The following is a 21,930-nucleotide window of genomic DNA, read 5'->3' on the forward strand; positions in this document are numbered from 1 at the left end:
CTGAATGGCATATAATTTGGAGATTGTTTGGGGGTTCAGCTATTTGTACTGCAAGGAGTATCTAAAGGCAGGAGTCAGAGACCAAGACCCATTGAGCAAGGTACGGCATATTTTGTTGATGGGGTGTGTATGTGTAATTTGTATCAAGTTTTTGTAGCAGATAAACACCTGTTGTCTCAGCAGTTATCAACTAAATAAATAAAGTTTGTCCTGTTTATTGTCTCCATTAGGGGGCAATGATATACTTACAAGTCAGTATATGATAAACTATATTCCATCTCCTTAGGTATATGCTCTGTTCTTGATGAGTGTCAATTTGACTCGCTTTAAGAATTAAATCTAGAGTATTGTCTTGCTGATTCCTCACAGCATGTAAGGAAAAAGATGTGTACATTTAATAAATCTCAGTTCTTGCAAAATATAAGTGCTGCCCAAGTCATTCAGTCAGTATGCAAATGCTTCTCAATGATCCAAGGTGAGTACAGGAGTCTCTAATCAGTAGCATCCTCCCAGATCTACCCCTCGAGGAAATAGTCGAAGCACAAGTCAATAAATGGTCTATATTTAACAACTAAGCAGAACAGAAGAAAGGAAAACTTATCTTTAGAAAGTTTTCAAACCCTTTGACTACCATCTTAATGAACAGGAAAACAGTTGCAAAGGAGAAAGTTACTAGTTTAATTTCTTAAGATTATACTCTAAAAAGTGATCATGTCATCAATCGGCCACTGGTCACTATATTTCTCATTGAGGGAGCACTCCTTGGGTGAGTCATTGAATGTGCTAAGAGTGCTCAAATCCAGTGTTTCCTCTCAATAAGGCTCCTGAGTAACACCTCCACAGCATCAAACCACAGATCAAATATTCAGTGATTGCACATATCACCACATACTCTATGTTCACTGTCTTATTTGTCAACTCATTTTCACCTTTTTGATTTGAGCTTTTATATGCTTCATCACCATTTATTCACTTCCAGTACACACACGGAGCAAGGCCTGTTGCCACTACTTGCATAACTCAGATCCTCCACATGGGTTCTTTTTTGCCTAACTTCCCCAGGATCTTGTGCTATTTACCTATGCCAAACATCGGTTCTTATCCAGTCTTAATTCTACTCTATCTTTCCTTCTTCCCTGTGATCCCCCATCTCTTCTGCTCTCATGTTCTCTTCTCCCCTTGCTCTAAAACCATCTACAGTTCATTACTGTCTGATTTCCCACTCCCGTCACATTCTTGCCCCCATCACTGAAACTTGTATCTCTTCTCTCATTCAGCCTCATACCTCTGTTAGTCTCTCCTCTCACACTCCACACTGAACAGTGACCTACTCAGCTTGCTTTTAATTCATGCTGCTCTGTGCTCTGAAGTATTCACGCACCCAGCTCTGCTTTCCCCCTTTGGGAGGGGTTGCCTTCGATCCTCCCAGCTCCCCATTCTCTCTCTCTCTCTCTTTCCAGTACACTACTCACCTCCTTAGAACCCTCCTGCTCTCCTCCACTTCAGATGGTCTGGAAAATGCCTACTACTTTTGTTTTTCCATTCCTTATATTCTTTTCTAAATAATTTAATTAGGACACTGTTTTATTTATCACCATTTAACTTAAAGTCCTTGGATACTTTATTGTATGGATTTTTAAATACAATTGTTGATACTTTTGCTGTGCAGTGTCACTAACTATTCTTGCCTTTCCCTAAAATTTTGCCCATTGATATGAAAGTCATCCCATGTTTCAGTTTTCCCCATTAGCTCAGTCACCCATTAGGCTGTTACTAATTCTTCTTTCTAGAATTCCCATGCAGTTTACAAGCCAGTATATATACTTGGGTCATTAATATGCTGTCTACTTCAAATAAAATTTCTGCCTTACTTTGCAGGATGCATGCCAAATCTGAATTAGGTAATAAACTTTCCCCTTCTTACATGTTTTCAACCCAGTTTAAAAGAAGGCCTACCCATTTTGAACTCAAGGTTGGCTTCCCTAACCTCTTCTCAACGCAGAAAGCATTCCACTTCTTTGTGTATCCAAAAATCTTCCTCTGCACTAGTGGCACATTCATCTGCTGGTCTCCCATACTGGTCTTTTCCTTTCTTTGTTTGTGGTTGAAATTAGAAGTATCCAAGATTGCTTGCACTGACTCTGGAGATCTAGGAGAATAGAACCTAAGACCTTTAGTATTACACAAAAAGAACAGGAGTACTTGTGGCACCTTAGAGACTAACAAATTTATTTGAGCATAAGCTTTCGTGGGCTAAAACCCACTTCATTGGATGCATGCAGTGGAAAATACAGTAGGAAGATATTTTATATAGATAGACACACACACACACTCAGAACAACAGCAACCACACATCACCCAACAAAAACACTAACCCAGGAACCTGTCCTTGCAACAAAGCCCATTGCCAACTCTGTCCACATATCTATTCAAGGGACACCATCATAGGACCTAACGACATCAGCCACACCATCTGGGGCTCGTTCACCTGCACAACTACCAATGTGATATACCATCATGTGCCAGCAATGCCCCTCTGCCATGTACATTGGCCAAACCGGACAGTCTCTACATAAAGGAATAAATAGACACAAATCAGACTTCAAGAATTATAACATTCAAAAACCAGTTGGAGAACACTTCAATCTCCCTAGTCACTTGATTACAGACCTAAAAGTTGCAATATTACAACAAAAAAAACTTCAAAAACAGACTCCAATGAGAGACTGCTGAACTGGACTTAATTTGCAAACTTGACATTAAATTAGGCTTGAATAAAGACTGGGAGTGGATGGGTCATTACACAAACTAAAGACTATTTCCTCATGTTTATTTCCCGCCCCCCATTGTTCCTCACACCTTCTTGTCAACTGTTGAAAATGGGCCATTTTGATTAGCACTACAAAAAAGTTCCCCCTACCACCCCCTCTCTCCTGCTGGTAATAGCTCACCTTAACTGATCACTCTTGTTACAGTGTGTATGGTAACACCCATTGTTTCATATTCTGTGTGTGTGTGTCTCTCTCTCTCTCTAGATATCTATATCTTCCTACTGTATTTTCCACTGCATGCATCCGACGAAATAGGTTTTAGCTGACGAAAGCTTATGCTCAAATAAATTTGTTAGTCTTTAAGGTGCCACAAGTACTCTTGTTCTTTTTGCGGATACAGACTAACACGGCTGCTACTCTGAAACTTAGTATTACACAGTAATCAACTCACGCTATTTGTTCCCAATATGATTTGGGTAATGATTAGAAGAAATTAGCATTTAACATATGCTGCCTATGCAGGATGCTAGGGCAAAGCATAGCACCCAAGATGTCTCAGAGTAGGTTCTTTAACAGTAAAGTTAGTTTACATTAAGATATTACACAGTAAAGTTAATTTTGCCTGGACATTCCATACTTAATGTATCTTGGATTCATATGCCACTTCTATATTAACATATACGAATTCAAGACCTATCAACAGTAGGTACAGTACAATAGGGATTTACAAGTTACAAGCCTTAACTTTAAACTACATTGCTTTTGCCCGTTTCTCAACTGTAAAGATTTTTTAAAAAATTGAAAATAGTTTTAAGATAGTAAAAAAAACTTAGCACTTCTAACACTTTTTATTCTCAATGCCTTCCTAAAATTAAGTTAGTTCTGTTACCAGATATTTGAAGTCTACTTGATCTGTATGTTGTGGATGTATCTAAGATATGTAACATGGATTTTTAAAGACTGATCTTTTGCTTACCTTTGCTGTCAAGTTCAGAACTCCACATTTCTCCCTGTAACACTTGATGACACGTAATCTAATACAGTGCCCTGCACCAGCCTGTGCTGGTTTCTTTGTAAGCAATAAATTTAATTTAATAATCTTTGTTTTCCCTAGCATTACATAAATTTTGAGAAAGAAACAAAGCTTGACTAACTTGGATTACCTGCTGTTTAACCTTTCTTTGTTCAAGTGGATAGTAGAGTCTGTATGTTCAAACAAGATTCAATTTTTACTGGAACGCTCTTATTCTAGGGACTAGAGTTGGAGGCAAGGAAGTCTTTGAGTTCCTATATATCCAACGTAGTCTCTTATCAGGAAAGTCCCAACCCCCTTTGTTCTAACAATGCCAGGCCAGTATACTAATCCTTACTGCCAAGCATCTTTATGCCTTTTCCCATGCTACCCCTACACTCAGAATAGCCCACAAATTCTAAGCTGCAAAGCCACTCTCCTCTCCTCTTCACCCCCTGCAATCTTTCCATAGGGATTCACTTCTTCCATACTGCCTGTAAGTGAGACATTAGCTATTTAACAAAATTCCTTCCCTTTCCTGCTGATTTGTTACCACCACTTGTTGCATCTTATCTAAAATTAGACTGCAAGCTCTTCAGGGCAGGGATCATCTCTTTGTTGGTACTGTAAAGTGCCAAACAGTTGTGTGCAATAATATATGAAAGTAGTAATCAAGCCCTGCTCTAGATGATATGAGAGGTAGGGCAGGAGATGAGGCAGAAAAGTCTCCATTTTAACAAGAAGCCCTCTGCTTTCCACTCCACTGCAATACAACTGCCTCCTCTCTCATTGCCTTATCTATTGCAAACCTTCAAGTCGCATCTTAACACCTTTCGCCTTGGCCAGTGCACGTTAAGATCAACATGAGAAATAATCACAAAGTCTTCACATCACTAAATGTATATCACATGCTGCCCACTGTCCTGTATTTTATTCATTCTGTAAAGAGTTCAGGGATAAAGTACATAACAGGACTGTACAAAATGAACTTGTAATCCCAGCACCAGGAGTTAACAGATTTCTTATTTATGTGTGTCCAGCTCGGGTGCCCATAATTCAAGAAGGACATTGATAAACTGAAGCGAGCTCAGAGAAGAGCCAGGAGAATGATTAAAGGATTAGAAAAAACATGCCTTTTAGTGATAGACTCAAAGAGCTCAATCTGTTCAATTTAACAAAGGGAAGGCTAAGGGGTGACTTGATTCCGGTCTATAAGTACCTACATGAAGAACAAATATTTAATAATATGCTTTTCAATCTATCAGAGAAAGATCTAACATGATCCAGCAGTTGAAAGTTGAAGCTAGACAAATTCACACTGGAAATAAGCCATACGTTTTTAAACGGCAAGAGTAGTCCGTCATTGGAACAATTTACCAAGTGATGAATTCTCTATCACTGGCAATTTTAAAATCAAGATTGGATGTTTTTCTAAAAGCTCTGCTCTAGGAATTATTTTGGGGGAAGTTCTCTGGTTTGTGCCATACAGGAGTTCAAAGTAGATCACAATAGTCCCTTTGGTATATCTCCAATTATTACCTTTACCTATCTCCTAGAACTGGAAGGGACCTTGAAAGGTCATTGAGTCCAGCCCCCTGCCTTCACTAGCAGGACCAATTTTTGCCCCAGATCCCTAAGTGGCCCCCTCAAGGATTGAACTCACAACCCTGGGTTTAGCAGGCCAATGCTCAAACCACTGAGCTATCCTTCTGGGCTTAGAATCTATGAATGATCTTGTTTTGGAGTTTTTACTTTAGCTCAGAACTCCTTGGAAGTTCTTAGCCCATTTAAAGGAATGACTTGCTTGTGTATAAGAGTTTCAATGAAAGCTGCTGCCATGTCTGCCAGACATATGCCTGCAAGAGTGTTTATACTAAGCAATTAGAGGCCACACAAATGATTTTCCTTGAGCCTTTCAACACTGCTTAGATCCCGATTATATTAAAGGTTGACTAGGGGAAAACAATTTCAAAAGACTGCAACACTCCAGAGAGGAATTGATTTACCAAACATTATTTCAAAGCTCAGGACCTGTCCAGATGACTACAATAAGCTTTAGTGTTATAAATCCAGTACACCTCTACTTGATATAACGCGACACGATATAACACGAATTCGGATATAACGCGGTAAAGCAGTGCTCTGGGGGGGGGTGCAGGGCTGCGCACTCTGGTGGATCAAAGCAAGTTCGATATAATGACGTTTCACCTATAACGCAGTAAGATTTTTTGGCTCCTGAGGACAGCGTTGTATCGAGGTAGAGGTGTACTTGGAATCCATCAGTGTTGAAACAGTGAGTGGAAGATACAGTTTCAAATACAAATGTCTTGAGAACAGTTACTGGAAATGTTAATAAACTCTTTCTGACAAGCATTAAAAAGGATGCTGTCTTTGTGATGAGGATATAGGGTAAGTAGCAGTTCTTTCTCTAGAAGTTTGGGTGCTACATTACAAGAGTAGTCACCATTGCAAATAAGTGAAAGCAGAGTAATATGTATATATAAGAGTAGAAATATTGAGTTGACCCATAAGAAGCCTATGTCTCTCTCACTCCTCCAGAGAGTTACGCCATGACTGTCACCTTAAAAGCAGTTGTGTATATATATATTCACACATGGAACTTTAAAATTATAGGAATAAAATCTGCTCCAGTATTTTTCACAACAATGCAGGTGTTTATTTTAGTTTACCTCGCATCAAATATTTGTGTTAAACTGAAAACTGCATTTCTATACTGTCAGATACAGCATATATCACATCTTTACATTAGCTGTATTAATGTTTGGCAGGAGACTTTTACAGTTCTATGCATCACAATAAGACAGACCATACATTTGCACAGGTATTTTTATTTTCTCCGACAGTGCTTATGGATTGTAATTTAAAATATTCTGAAAGCACAGACTGTATATCAATATCACATACTTTACATCACAATTCAATAACAATGTTAATATCTGTGTATCTACTAAATACAGAGAACAAAATGGCATAAATGTTTACACTATCTTCCTTTGTAAACAAGGTCTTTATGAACAATGGTAAACGAAATCAATGCAATCACCATATGAAAGAGGAATGACCCTTTTCTTTAAATAAATGACTCTGTTTATAAATACTCTCATTCTCTCAATATACATTTACAGACTTGATTGATTAAAAGCAGTAATACCTACACTTTTCTTTAAAAGAAAATGTCAAGAGATGGACCACCATGGGGAAAATTCACCTAAGTAAAGGGAGTAAGAAGCAAGCATAGGATTAACAGAGTTAAAAGTACCATTGTACTTCAACCTCACTTCTGTTTGTTTATACCAACACTATCAGAGGATTGTCAGGATAAGGAAAGGTTTACTTGAAGTCCAGCAAATTGCAATCAATCTTGTAGTACACATAGGGGTAGTACTCCTGTTGACTGAGGTTTAAGCCTGGAATATCCATAGTTGCCTGTGAAACAAGGTTTGTAGGTTGTTGTTTTTTTTAAATTACTATACATTTTACAATATAATTTGTCAGTGTCCCATTCAGGAGATTACATGACAGTCAAACATTTAGTCATGCCAGACCTCAAAACTTAAAAAAAAAAAACTATTTGAATTTTAAACTTTGGGTTATGTTTTGTCTCGTAATGTAAACGTAAGGGAAGAAAAGGATAATGCGCCATCAGGCTTCCCAAAATGAACTAAGGTGGATAGAGAAAAAACATGTTCCTTTAAAAAATATTGGTAGGTTAGCATAAGTAATACATGCCATATTTCATATGAAATGACATTTGGCTTTGTTACCATAGCATTACTATATGGAGCAAAAATGTAGTTATTTGTTTCTTTTTCCCAGTTTCATACAATCTTCAGCAAATCACATGCATTACTGCTACTCCTCTACAATAGTTTGTATTAAAGGATTTTCCTTAATAAAGAAATATTTAAGTAATGCAGTATTGTCTGACTATTTTCAAGTGTAGAAATCTAAAGGAGAACTGAAAAATCAGTGTAAATGAAATTTAGATTTGTTTATTTACATCCCTATTTCATTAAACTTTTGTATTTAATATTTCTGCAAATTTAAAAATTGTACTGGAGGAAAATTCAGCTGATCCAAAAGTCTGAAAATTAGTCTGCAGGATTAAATATAATTTTCCATTCACTATTTCTGATCAACGTTAACTTCTTACATTAAAAGAATTTTTGAAACATTTTCATGACTATTTGGCTGGACTCCACATTTCACCTGCATTTTGCTCTCAAGACATTGGCTTGTTTTAATGTCAACTGCTCATGAACGGTAACGGCTATGGACACTGAAGTTTTATCTAGACACAGAACAAGTACAGTATTGGCAGCAGCAGTGCAAGCTTCCCTTGCACTGAGGGCTTCTAGAGGTGGAAAGGATAATTCTGACTTCATGTCCATGTACTCCTTTGCATCTCTACTGAAACTGCCAATTAAAGTATGCTTTGCTTGTTTTTAATAAACAGAAGCAATCCCTCAGACTGGAGATGGCAAATATTATCTCCTGTATTGTTTGTGCTTAAAAGTTATGAAATGCCTAGAGATTAATTCTAAACTAAGTTTAAACTTGACTGAAGGCATTTGTTCTCAACCCATTTGACTTAAAGTTCTATTTTCTTCTTACTCTGTGCCCACCATGGTACACTGGCCATGGAAAGGTGCTTTAAAAATTGTACAGTGTATGGGGACTGCCAGGGGTCCAACAAGAACATAGAAACAGCTCTTCAGGTGACTTGGTTGTAAATGTAGTACTTCCCCCTTTGCAAAAACCCATGCAGAAGGCATCTGGAGAACTCCACTGAATTAATGCCACTAAGATTAAATGGCCTCTGCACTGGAAGAGAGCAATGAGGAACGGTTGTACTTAATGGAGAGGGTGAGCTTTAAAAAAACAAAACAGCTCCTGAAACATGTTTTGTGACCTGCCCCAAGACAATCCATGGAGCATACTTCTTGTTAAACAGCATCCAGAAGAGCCTAGAAGCCTGCATCTCTTTCTCACGGAGCAATTCTTTTTAGAGGATTAACACTGTACAGTGAGGCAGACCATTCCCACTTGGTTTTAAGAAAGGACTAATCAATGTAGGGTTGAATGTGGGTGGCACCTGGACACCATAAACACTAGTTATAAAAATTACACAAGTTACTTACATCAATGATAGATGCTGCACTGCTATCAAGGTGTTTGTATAAATCATTCAAAACCTCCCTCAGTTTCTTCATTGTTTTCTTATTGGGTTGAAGGAGCATTGCCTGGAAATTAACTGGCAAACCATACCTGAGGGAGCAAGCAGAAAGCTGTGACAGATGCTGATGAGATTTTTTTTAAAGTCGCATAAGAGTTTATTCATTCTTACCTCAGATAGTGCTATACCACTTTTTTTGGGAGAAGAGACCTTACTAAAGGTTTCTGATTCCTGAGAATAAAACATCTGCTTATTTTTTAATTTTGGGAAGACCATATTGTTATTACTGTTTCATCATATTGAGAACCTTGGAAAATAATTTTATTTCATGTTTAAGAAGAGTAATCTAATATTTAGATACCTGTTTTTTTTATTCCTTCCATGGTCAATATTGAACTCCCATATTCATTCTTACCAACCTTCATCCCCCACTTTATTTTATTTTTTTTACGTTTTGAAGACTTCAATCGGCTTACTTCTAATTTTTGGGGTAGCAATAAAGTAATTCACCTAGGTTGAAAGATCTCATCTGTGATTGTGTGGAAAGGCTAACCCCCGTTCTTGTCAATCCCTTCTCAGTCACCTTTTAACTTCTCTAGGTGCATATTCATTTTCATTCTAGTGTCTCATCTCACTTTTCATTCTAGTGTCTCATCTTACTTTCCTTACCCACATTGTCTCCCAAAGTAACAAGCCTGCATAGGTGTGGGATGGGCTAGCTGTGGAAGAGACCTATCAAATTAACTTATGATTCTATTACCAATCCCTGCCATCCTTTCAACACTGCTCCTTCATTTACCTCATTTTATTCTTTACATTGTTCTGTTACTATAAATGTAGTATCAAGAAGCTTTCAGTAACTATCCAATTTAGAAAGCTGCAAACTTCAATTGAGAACCGGATGTTCCTACTCTAACAATCCACTTTCTTTGCAGAATTCATCCAGTTATTTTAATCAACTTATTAGCTATACTTCTTGTTCATTATGAACAAGAGAAAAGCAGAGTATGAGAAAATAGTAAAGCCACATGCTAAGGAAAAAATAAATCTAGTGGTTACTACTACAAGGAGTCTTGGGTTGCTTTGTATGCCTCAAAGCCTGAAGAATTTTGTTTTAAACTGTGTTTACCTAATAATGACTAATATGAGTGGTTTGTCTTCTCTGTGTATCTTGAATAAATCACTTTATTTATTGCTTGCATTTCTAAGTCTAGAAAGTTTTCTTCTACAAGCCATTCAATTAAAGCAAACCATTAACAGCTAGTGAGGACCTCTTGCTCTAATATCCAGAGAGCCCAAGATGCTTAAAGGAGTAGGGCAAGAGCACCTCCAAGAACACTACAGAATGAATTGAGACAAATGGTGCATGGATTAAGATCCTCAGTTATCTACATGTAGCTCCAGATAGGTTTTTTAAAACCTAGGAAAAAATGCAGCTCAGCTCCAAATCTGTTTACCTTAGAACAGATTCAACAAAAACTCGTAATGCCTTCACGTGAATCCATGCAATGAATGCTTCACTGAAATTCACTTTCAGCCACCGAACCAGAGGTCCCTGTTAGGGATTGAGGGGGAGGAAAGATGGGAGAACAGACAGGAAGTTATTCACAAGTCTCAATAAAGATTCAGTCTTATTCAAATTTGTTTAAACAGATGCTCAGTGTTAAAAGTGGTATTACTACATACACAGAAAATGTATGGATGGAGGAGTAGGCGCTGGACAGCTAACTCCAAAATGTTTTAGTATAGAGAAAGTACAATAGGGATCTCATATGAAAACTGCACTTGGGTTGACTGAGACTACACTGGACTTTAAGAATAGCCAAATAACTATTAGTGAAGTTCATAATCACTCTGCTACTGTGCTTTTAGCCCATAGAAATCTATTAACTCTGAAAATTAGAACAATCCTGAGTCATGCCTCATCTGCTTTGCTCCACTCCAATGGTATGAAGCAGCCCCAAACACAGGAAACTATTCTGTTAAGATCTTCTTTGCATAGGGAGATCCCTGGATAGGATAGAGTCCCCACAGAGAACCAATGTCACTCCTCTTAGCTGCTGGTATAGGGGATATGGACAGGGCTCTCTTGTGCACTGGGAATGCCTAGGGCCATAATGGCCCCTTAGGTCTGCTGTCAGCAGGCACAGGTTAGAAAAGTGATACTGAGACCTCAGTGGTTCAGGAGCCAAATTAGCAATCAACATTATTCAAAAGAGAAATAGTAGTAAGAATTCATTGTTTAATTTACTATAGCACTATATATTCATATTTAAAGAGTAGTATATTATTCTCACAGCAAAATAATTGACCACGTATTATCATTTTATCGACTACAATTGATTAACAGTGAAAGCATCCTGATTGGTTAATAACTTAGATCAAGTAAAAATTAAATCACACAGTGTTTTAATATGTGCTGCAAAGATCCACAGGAGACACATTAAAGAGTCACTCGTGGCTCTTGAGCCTCAGTCTGCATATCACTGGGTTAGACTGACCCACTACAGAGCAGTCTCAAGATCAGGGGATCACAGAAAGCACCACTTCAAACCCCATCCTCATTTACTTTAGCCAGAGCTAAGGATCTGGCTGGGAATATTGTACCACTGAAGGACAACTTAACGTGTGTTTTTTCTTCTGCTTAAAAAGAGAGAATTGAGTTTTAGCTTTCTGCTTGGCCACCACATTCTTTCTAAATGAATGTTTTTGGACTAGAGACATAGTTGTATATTTTATAAAAGACTCTGTAATGCTATGAGCTACCATCTGTAATGTTATGAGCTTCCTTCTGTAATGTTTTCAGGCAGGCTACAATGCCTTTAACTGGTGTTCATAGCCGGGACCCATAGCATGAGTGTAATGGAAACAACTTACATATTATCAAAGTCCTTTTGGGACTAAGTTACCATTTTGGTGAGTTTATTCAACATCAGAAAAGACATTCAACAGTTTACATGCAACTGAAGTATACCTTTACCTCAAGGATTATCATCTCTGAGCATTATGTCTCAAACCAAAAGTAGATGTAACAGAGAAAAGAACTCTTGTTGTCAGCTTCGTGGTCTGAGGATGATTGCAGCAGTGACCTTTTCATGCTTAAATGCTCAGTTATTGCAATTTAGTTTATACCAACTTACAAACTGTTTCTTTTTGTCAGTAGATAGCCTGTTCATTTCTTCTTTGTCTGCTTTCATCTCTTCTTCATTATACTGGAAATCACGGACCATAAACCTACATTTGGAGAGGAACAAAAACACTGCAAGTGGCTGTGTAGAGTACTCTTAAATAGGAAATCAATCTGAAGAAGTGACCTTACTTGTATTCCCTGGCTTTGTGTCTGAAGTCATCCACTGCCTTCCTGAACAAGGTGACATTACACAGATAACTATCCTGGTCCTCAGAAAGAACACTGGGTAAAGAAAAAAAAAAGTGTTACAGTTCTCAGGTTTAGAACCTTTATGAAGCAGCACAATCAAAATTCTAGTCTGTGGTCACTCAGAACTGGTAAGATCAATTTAGTTGCGTATGAATGGCTCTAGAACAACCCTACCGCACCCAGAATACTTAATTTCCATCTGTTAGTCTATAAAGCGCCACAGGTCTCTTTGTTGCTTAATTTCCAGAGTTTAACTACATTAGAGAAGAGTAATTGTAGCTCATGCACTTGGCCTTTGTCATCCTTGAACAAGAGAGGAACTCTTTACATTTCACATTCACATGCTTTCTGGAGTAAAACTGTTACCTGTGCTAAACTGGATATTTCTCCAGTTTAAAGCCATATTTTATTGGAAGTGAACTTGAACTGATTTCATTTCGATGTATGCAGTGATGAGAGTTTTCAGCAGTCACATTTATTTTGGTGTCTTTCAGATGAAAGGAAATGGGTGCAAGTACAGAGGGACAAGAGTTGAGGAGGTAACAGTGAATGAAGAGTAGGTGATTGGGTGGCATGGAGCTGCGTTAGCCATCTTGGAAAGGGTGCTCTAAAGGAGTCCAGCTAACATCTCAATACAATGTGGCTTTCTTCACAAAAGTTAATCTTTCTAAAAGCCCAAATGCTAAAATGTCTGGAGTGAACAGCTAGAAGGATCTAGCCTGTTCCCCACTGCCAGGAAATCTGTCACTCAACCCTGAGTTGTCACTCAACCACCTGATTTACACCACCCACCCATCCCCAACTCTAAGAGCAAAGTGTGCAAGAATATACCTAATTATCAAAATAATCGACTAGGAAACTTCTGGAAAATGATGCCTCAAATAGGAAATGGGAATTGTACCTAATTGTAATGCTCTTAACACTTGGAACACACTGTTTACCTAGCCATCTCCCTTGCCACATTCAAATCCCTCTAAAAAATCCTCACTTCCATCTACAAGTAATAAGGGGCAGAAACTGTAACAAAACTGAAAGGACTGGAAGTTAGGCATCAAGATTGCATGTGCTCGAGTTACCACATTATATTATTGTTACCCTTGTTCTCTCCCCCACCACTTCTCTCACATTTGTCTTTACAAACATTTGTTGTGTTAAATTTACATTGTAAGCTCTTGAAGGAAAGGACTGTTTTTTAAAAAGTATTTACCACATATCTAGGCACTCTTAAAACATCCAGTGTTGCTTAATATGACTTGCAGACAAAGGAAAATGCATTTGCCCATGCCCCCTTCCTGCAGAAAACTTTTGTAAAGTAGTAAAGATCATTGGATTTCCCCCAGCCAATCCGCCAGCATGTTCCCAAATATTCTCCCCAACAACAAAATCAACCCAACACTCACACACTGCACTCACATCCAGGATTTGCACTCACAAGGATCCATCCTGTTTCTCTGCACCACCCACAAAACAGTACACAATAGTCACCTCTACACCCTCACATAGAGTACCCTCTGCCTCCTCTCACACATTTTTTCTAGGTAATGTGCTGACCTCCATGGTTATAGAGTGCCAAAACACACATTACTCATCTCCACACAATACTACACATCTCCATCCTATCCCCTGCCCAGAACCATCTGCATCCCCAATTCTTCATCCTGCATCAGGTTTCCAATGATTTAGTCCGTCTAGTAAGGGCAACACAGTCACGCTATGGTAGGTTTGTTTTTTATTAAATAAGACACTGGGGGCCCAGGACTAACACAGCACATCTGGACAAGTTTAATTTTCCTGCTTCAATTCTTCAGTCCATGCCTTATAAACACTGGGACTGACTGACACCTTTGTGAACTATAGACTTTAGAGAGAATCTTAACATTTAGAATATTGTATTTGGAGTTAAATTCAGATGAACTATTTAATAAGAACGTAGGTAAAGACTTAATAATCAATTACTAATCAGCAATTAAAACCCAATTAAAAATAAAAGGTCCCAAAGATTTAGGGTCAAGAGGTACTCTTGTGCATGACTAAAACCCAATTCAAGCAAATCAAAGATTTACTTCTGAAAAGCTGAATCATAAAAAAGCCACTTACTTGCTGGATCGTGGAACTACCATCTCCGATAATGTTTCATATTGCTTAACCCAGTCATTGTAATTTGACCTACAGAATAAATAGGTTATAATTCAAGTTTAGTGCTACAACAATAAAGCCATGGTAAAAATCCAATGGGTCACAAGCGGCAGGCAAAGAACCTCTAAATATTAAGATACCCACAGGAGTATTTGAAAATTGTTTCATCCTCTTGCTAGTCAAGTTTCCCTCCTATCGTTGGAGAACACCAGAAAGTATTATGAAATAGGGAATTTGGTCCGCTGTCCCATTTTTCAGGGCACTACATATTGCAAAGAAAACACTCTTAAATGAGAATTCAGATAAATTAAGGAGAAATAGTATCTGATCTTTAAACATATTATTTTTAAGTTTACGTGTATTGTATGAAGTGGGCTTTTTTTTTTTTTTAGTGAAAGCCAAAGTTTTTCTTAAATCAGGCAATGAAGTTAATAATTACATGTTTAACACCTCTCAGAGGATCTCCAAATGTCTGACAGACATTGTTCAATGAAGTCTCTGAACACTCCTATGAGATATTTACACCCCTTTTAGGAGCTGGATAAATATAAGTACAGAGATAAAGAACCAGCTTTTCAGAGACATTATGCACCCCAGTACTCAAAATTAATATGAGGGATTTGTGGGTATTTTACTCCTGTTTACAGGAATGGAACCCATCCCTACACAACCTGCCTAAAGTCCAAACAAGTCAAATGCAGAAGGAAAAATACAATCCATGAGTCTCTACTTTCACTCCCTTGCTACTGTCACTAGAATAGATAATATTGCCTTTCCTATGGTGTTACACTTAATTCTTACTGAATAGTGAACTACTATTTAGTAATGTTGTGCGCATATATATTGTAAATTAGAAGCCCACCATCTACTCTCCGCCCCAAATGGATAGCCTGGTGACGTAAAGGCAGCACAACAAAATGCCTAGAGTTTCCTTAGTTTTTGATTCAAGAAATATTCAGTCTGCTATTTTCCACCCTGTTTGCTCTAAAAAAAAAGATTATTTGGGTTTCTAGGTTAGCACTTTTTAGCAGAGGGGCAGATTTTCAATTTGAAGCTAATACTTCAAAAGTTATCTATACAGTACTCAGCATGTACCTGACAATTCCTCTTGACCGTCATGCCAGTCAGAGAATTCATTTAGAAGACTTAGTGAGATTACAAAACTACTGAAAGGAATATTCTTTAAATTGCTAGAGGTTGTACACGATTCTAAAGGCAATGCTCAAGCTCTTTGAGAAGGTGGGATAAAGAAGCTAAATAGAACCTTAATGTATTAAAATTAATGCATTAAAAAAAAAAAAGCTTATGTTAAGTGGTACAAGCTAATACTGAAATTACCAGGCAAATCAGTGACTAGTTCTTTTAGGAAAATTAGGAAAGAAATCCTGGCTTTCATCCAGTATTTTGCTTGGATTTTATTATTTTATATGGACAACTTTTGTAACATTAAAAAGGGGCATCACCTTTCATACAAAACATTAAGGGCATAATTCCAAATTTTCTCCAGTGGGATTTGTGGATAGTGAGCACCCGCTATGATAAAGCCATAAGATAGCAACAGTGAGAAAATATCCACACACAGGGTTATTATGCCACAGGTGAGCATCTAAAAGTTTGGGTTACATTGTTTTCAGTCTCAAAATTGTCTAAAAGCCATACTATAAACAGTCCTTTCCTACCTCTAACAAAACATATTGTATAATTTACATTTTTGCTTGCATTTTTATTATATTTTTATTCAGTATTTGGTACCAGGAGACTACTTACTTTGGTACAACCACCACCAACGTAATTAAGTATTCTGAATCAAGTACAAAGTCCTCTTTCTTTACGATATCAGCCAGACTTCTAGTTAGCAAGCTTCCCCTGTAGAGGAACAAAAACTGCTATAGTAAGTGTATAGTTCAAATCTTAAATTTGGTCTGGATAAATTCTAGTGTTTGGTTAACAACATTTTAGAAAGTACTTCACTTAAGAACTAAATTACTAGTATGCAGAGTGCACTTACAAAAACTTCAGTTACAGAAAGAGTAGCAAGACAAGAGGTATCAGTGGTTCCACTGTCACTACTATAGCCTATGTGGCATGGCAGCAGCTGAGGCTCCTGACCAATCCATATGTGGGGTGTGGGGGTTTGCAATAAAAGTTTCTATGTCAATTACGTGTTTTTAAGTCCCATTTTAAAAAATGACTTAAGAGGCAAAAGTACGAAGCCTAAATCACTTCTGAAAAAAAATGTATCCTTAGGGCTTGTATGCAGCCCATAGCCACTGGGCATACCCTCCCATAGTGCATGCCTCCACACTGAAAACACCATAGTCTGGTTACATTAAGGACCTTTCACACACAGAGGGGAAGGACAGAATGTTACCCTCAGTTATTTAAAGTTATTCTGACTCCTTATTTTCATTACGTTTTATCTTTACCCATCTAAGACATCGTGTCTACATTGCTTAACTAGTCTGGGTTTTTGGGGACAAGTCGCATGTTACTGTTTGTACTTGAGGAATATATCAAGTTCAATATTAACTGGTTTCTTCAGACAATAATAATAAAAGGAGAAACTTCCTCAAGAGAAGGTTAGGTAGATACTTAAATTATAAGGAAACCAATAGCAACAGAATCACATAATTAGTAGCGTTACTCAAGTAGAATACTGCTTGCGAATAACTATTGCGAAACTTAAAAAAAAATAAATGCTATTTTAGGCCTGTTCACCTCAGTAAACAAGCTAAGTGTCATGACACACCAGAATTCTGAAACATAGGCACCTCTATAATCTACCAAGCCAAAATTTAGTGTATTCACATTACCAACACTTTGCAGTTAAACTGCCATTTTTTTGTGCACCATTAGCAAGGTCTAAAATCACTTACGCATTCTTTCTTTCCAAGTTCTGAAGGTTGCCTTTCAGATTGTTATATGCTGATGCTCTTGATTTTAAGTCATTGTCAATCTGGGTTACTCCCTTTAAAAAACAAAATTCAAAAATCAAATTGTTCACTTTAAGTCTCATAAAAGGGTAAATTTAGCAAACAAATTATTTTTTAAATTGCCTCTAAGAAAAAGTTTTATTTGTAAATAGTAATTTGACAAAACTGGAAAAACAAAGCGCTGAACAAGTTGTATTGCTGCACAGTTCTGAAACTGGGAACACATTGCAAACATCTTTAAGGAAATCCAAAGTAATGTAGACTGAAACTTGCTGTTTATGAACCACAAGTTCTATGCTGACATGCTGTTTGTTTTCAGAAGTGTCATGAAGTGATGCATATTTCACTCACCTCCCCCTTACCAAATAATATTTCATCTGTATTTTCATGTCAACTATCTTTACAAGAAATTTAATTTGTTCCAGAAACTTTCAGAGACTCCACAATCAAAACTGTTCATCCATTTTGCTTTGTGCTTCTATAGTGCATCACATGTCTAAAAACGCTTTACAAAATACAGTCGCAGAAACAGTTTACCACAACTCTTCTGCCATAAAACATTCTCATCCATTTAAGTGGAACTGACCAATTACTAGTAGTGAACAGACTACTTTCTAACACACGATCTTCACTTGTATCTCAAAAAAAAAGTGAATTGTGAACATATTTCATCCCCTTCCCAATATATCTCCGTATACTCTTCTGCCCACTAATGCCAGCTCAAACATGTTGCCCCGTACACTTTTAACTTCCTCCCTCTTGACCTCGATTTCTAATCATATCATTATTCCTTCTATCAAGTCATTTCTTGGCCAAAGGATATTACTGAGGCCAAGAATTTAGTATGATTCAAAAAGGGAATGGACATTTACATGGATATCCAGACTTACACTAGTTAACAACAGTATTTTAGGAAGCAATATAGAACTTCATGCTTCAGGGTTTAAGCTAGTCTGTGTCAAAAAGAGACATGAATGTGGGCAGATTACACAACTTCTGCCTACTGCATGGTTTCTTATACCTTCCTCTGAAGTTATGGCACTGGACACTGTCCGACAAGATATTAGACTAGATGCACTGGGTCTAAATCCAGTATGAAAATTCCTATGTTCCAATTCTAAATATTGTCATGTTTATACTACACTAGTGTTTTAAACTAAGCAGTTCCCTAATTGTACACTTTGAAGGGAAGATGTAGCAAAGTTTGCATCAGAAAGTCACTTGCCAATTTCATTTAGGAAGTTTTAGTCCTGTTTTATATCTTGGCATAACACCAAGCTATCTCTGCTGCAGGTCTGCAGCAGTTTGTTATAACTAAAAAGGAGGGGGGTGAGGGAGGAAGGCCTGTTTCAGCATGTTTTTTGAGAGTTTTCTTCATTTAGTAAAGAGTGCCATGGGATATTTTGGCTTGTGCTAAAATTGCACTGGGCCACGTCCAATGTAATTATTGCTGGTAAAAAATCAAAGCATTTCAAAATTAAAAATCATACAGCCTGACTTATTTCATTAGCTACAGATAATTGGGTATGTCTTAACTCCTCTTTCTTTCCTCCTAGACTATTTTGCCCCCTTATTCGTTCACTGTTTTGGGTCTGATTATTCCCAATTACATTAGCCTAGGTGCTAGTTTCAAATATAAAGGTATCTTTGGCATTATTTCTCTGCCCATCTCAGGGCCATCTTGTTATAAGATTCTATTAAGGATTTATGTCTGTAACTAGAAGTCTAGTCTCTCAGAATTGCCAACTTGCTCCATGGCTACTCAAAGCCAAGTATACCTTGTACTCCACCTTTAAGATTTAGAAAGTCATTGTGGACCTTTAATGATCTTTTGAGCTTTTTGTCAAAGAGATGGTAAAATAGATATTCCTTTATCACATGGAATTTAGGAAGGCTCTACATGTTGGCCGTCTGTTAAGCATATGGATTTAAAAATGTTTAGTTCTTCAAGTGCCTAAAAGGACTTAGTACAGTGTACCTCTCGTGTCTTATAATTAAACCTAAAATCTTCCTGTACTGCTTCTATCTCAAGTCTCTAGGTACATATACATTACACAATATATGAATGTCTCATTAATAGGCAGTGCCTTTATTTGGGCGTATGTTGTTGCCAGAGGGTTTTTCTGTTCTGATCCAAGGCACTGGAACATCCTACCAGCAGCCAAGGGAACAAAATAAAATAATAAAAAAATCACTGATTCTATTCTATTCTTTTTTAAAAAATATATATATATATATATATATATATAAACACAATGGAATAGCTCTTAACTGCTATGTCTTTATTTGCATGGTGGCTGAAACAGTACATAGCATAAAAAAAACTGCTTGTGGTCTTAATCTAACAACTTTCTCTTAAGGTCTGAGATTGGAAACTGAAACCCCAGAAGCCTTTCATTTAATATGGTATGGTTACCAACTTGATTTTAAGAGGACAGCATTACATCAGCCATAAAAATCTGAAAAAGTAGAGGTGAGAAGTTGGTTTGTTTTTTAACAACTCATGAGACGTGGTATCTGCAATTTCTAGTGACCTTTGAGCAACATGGCCTTTAAACATAGACCTGCTAAAAATATTCCAAACACACTTCACTTAGCAGAGCTAATACATCTACATTACCATTCAGAGAGAAAAATATTTTACATTAAATGCCCTTCTTGTAGAATCATTTTTAACAGCTAGAAGCCAATGTGACCTTTGCTTAGGAAGACAGCCATTAACGATGATCAGCCAAGGATGTTAGTGTATTTGGCATTTTTCCTGGATCTGCTGGGTTTTCTAGGCATAAACCTCCTCCCCTTCCCTCTACCAATCCTTTCCTGTGATTTCATGAGGGAACAATACTGTACAGCTAATTGTGCATCATTTAAGAAAAACTGATAGAAGAAAGAAGAAAAAACTCAAATGATGTTGAGATTGACTTTGGCTCAAGACAGCTTAAATTCATTTAAGAGCTCTTCCCAACCTCTCTCAAAAAATCTGAAATAGTTTTGACACAACCAGTTGTCTGTTTGCACAATAACATCACAGATGTGCAGCTGTTCAGTAACAAGGAACATCAACAGTTGCATGGCGAAGCATTCATACTATTATCACCAGCTATTTTATATGATGTTTTTCATAGCCATAGATTTTACAAGCAATAACTAATCTGATACTTAGACTACAGCCCAACTAGAATTTACAAAAATGACTGCTGATTTTGCTTCCAGTTAAATTTAAAATATTACTGTATTACCAAAGTGGCAGAAATATCCAATAACTACAAACATCATTGTCCTTTTAAGCTACAATTCTTAAATTAGATAAAAATGCATTTAAGTTTCTCAGAAAGCAAGTCCCAAGACCCACTGCATTGTAACTGGTGGGTAATTAACACATAATCCCAATGAAACCATGTCACAGAATAATGGTCTTCCACTGCCACAGAAAGGCAAAGGCTAACTCAAGATACTGTCAAAAGAAAACACTGATTTTATAATAGTTCTATTAAAGGGGTTCTTTCTATTAAAAAGGTAGAAAATGTAGACTTAACCATTTTAAATTATAGCTGTGGGCAGAGTAGAGTGGTATCCTGTCACTGACAGTTATGTGCTGTATTCTGAATGGATCACCGAACTTTTGAATGCCAAGGCTAGTTAGTTTGATAAGCACACTAACAGTGGCAATCTTCTGGCATGTGTGCTTATAGTTGGATTTCACTGGTATTCAATAAAGAGTGAATAGTGGAAATGGCTGTTGCCACAAAGCAACAATCATTTTAGCTAAACTAAGGAGGGAAGGGGAGCTTGTAACCATGTGACAACTGAAACTACATGCTCAAGTCTCTTCAATATTTCCAGCAACCCCCTTACACCACGCTTTTCACTTCCTGAAACACTCCACCTCAGCTGGCAGCAGCCCTTCCAAGTTATTTAGACTCAGATTTGCTCAATATCAGAATCAAATTCAGGGGTGCAGGAACTAAGGATGCTCGGGGTGCGTAGCAACCCCTGGCTTGACATAGTTTCTATCATATACAGGATTTACAGTTTTGTTCAATGGCTTTCAGCACCCCCACTATAAAAATTGTTCCAATGCCACTGCTGCTAACATATCTATACCACTGTCATTACCATGGTATGAGAGAGATTGTTATTTAGCAACTACATTAACCAAAAATGGATTTGTATATAAATAGTTAGGGACTACAATAAGCTATGAATACCATTCAGTTCTTGAATATCAAGTCAGTGATGTCTGAGCAATGGGACCTCATGTTAATATAAAGATTATATCCAGGCCCCTCCCCCGACTCCTAAACTACCCTGAGATAACAGAACTGAATCCCACAGCAAAATTAATGATTCTACTGCCATAAATATCCTTCATTCCCATTCCTCTCCCTCCATTAAAAAAAAAAATAGAGGTATGCCTCAGAGTCGTACTCACTGATATAAACTTTGTTCATTATTTTTTACCATGACTGCTTCCAAGGTTAGGTTTTTTAGTTACTGGCAAT

At 37.4% G+C, this 21,930-nt stretch overlaps 1 protein-coding gene across 2 annotated transcripts in view; it reads right to left on the minus strand.

Annotated features, from left to right (window-relative positions):
• Positions 1–6,437: 6,437 nt before the first annotated feature.
• Positions 6,438–21,930, minus strand: part of ATP6V1C1 (ATPase H+ transporting V1 subunit C1) — a 44,641-nt gene continuing 29,148 nt past the window's right edge. For both annotated transcript variants that reach the window (XM_045005747.1, XM_045005746.1), the window contains exons 6-13: positions 17,372–17,463; positions 16,263–16,361; positions 14,457–14,525; positions 12,300–12,392; positions 12,121–12,214; positions 10,438–10,535; positions 8,946–9,072; positions 6,438–7,230 (exon numbers count right to left, since the gene is read on the minus strand). In XM_045005747.1, coding sequence (XP_044861682.1) covers positions 7,135–7,230; positions 8,946–9,072; positions 10,438–10,535; positions 12,121–12,214; positions 12,300–12,392; positions 14,457–14,525; positions 16,263–16,361; positions 17,372–17,463 — 768 coding nt within the window. In that variant the 3' untranslated portion in view covers positions 6,438–7,134. The remainder of the gene's footprint in view (positions 7,231–8,945; positions 9,073–10,437; positions 10,536–12,120; positions 12,215–12,299; positions 12,393–14,456; positions 14,526–16,262; positions 16,362–17,371; positions 17,464–21,930) is intronic.

This window comes from Mauremys mutica, chromosome 2 (genome assembly GCF_020497125.1).
Source record: "Mauremys mutica isolate MM-2020 ecotype Southern chromosome 2, ASM2049712v1, whole genome shotgun sequence".
In the NCBI taxonomy this organism is placed as follows: Eukaryota; Metazoa; Chordata; order Testudines; family Geoemydidae; genus Mauremys; species Mauremys mutica.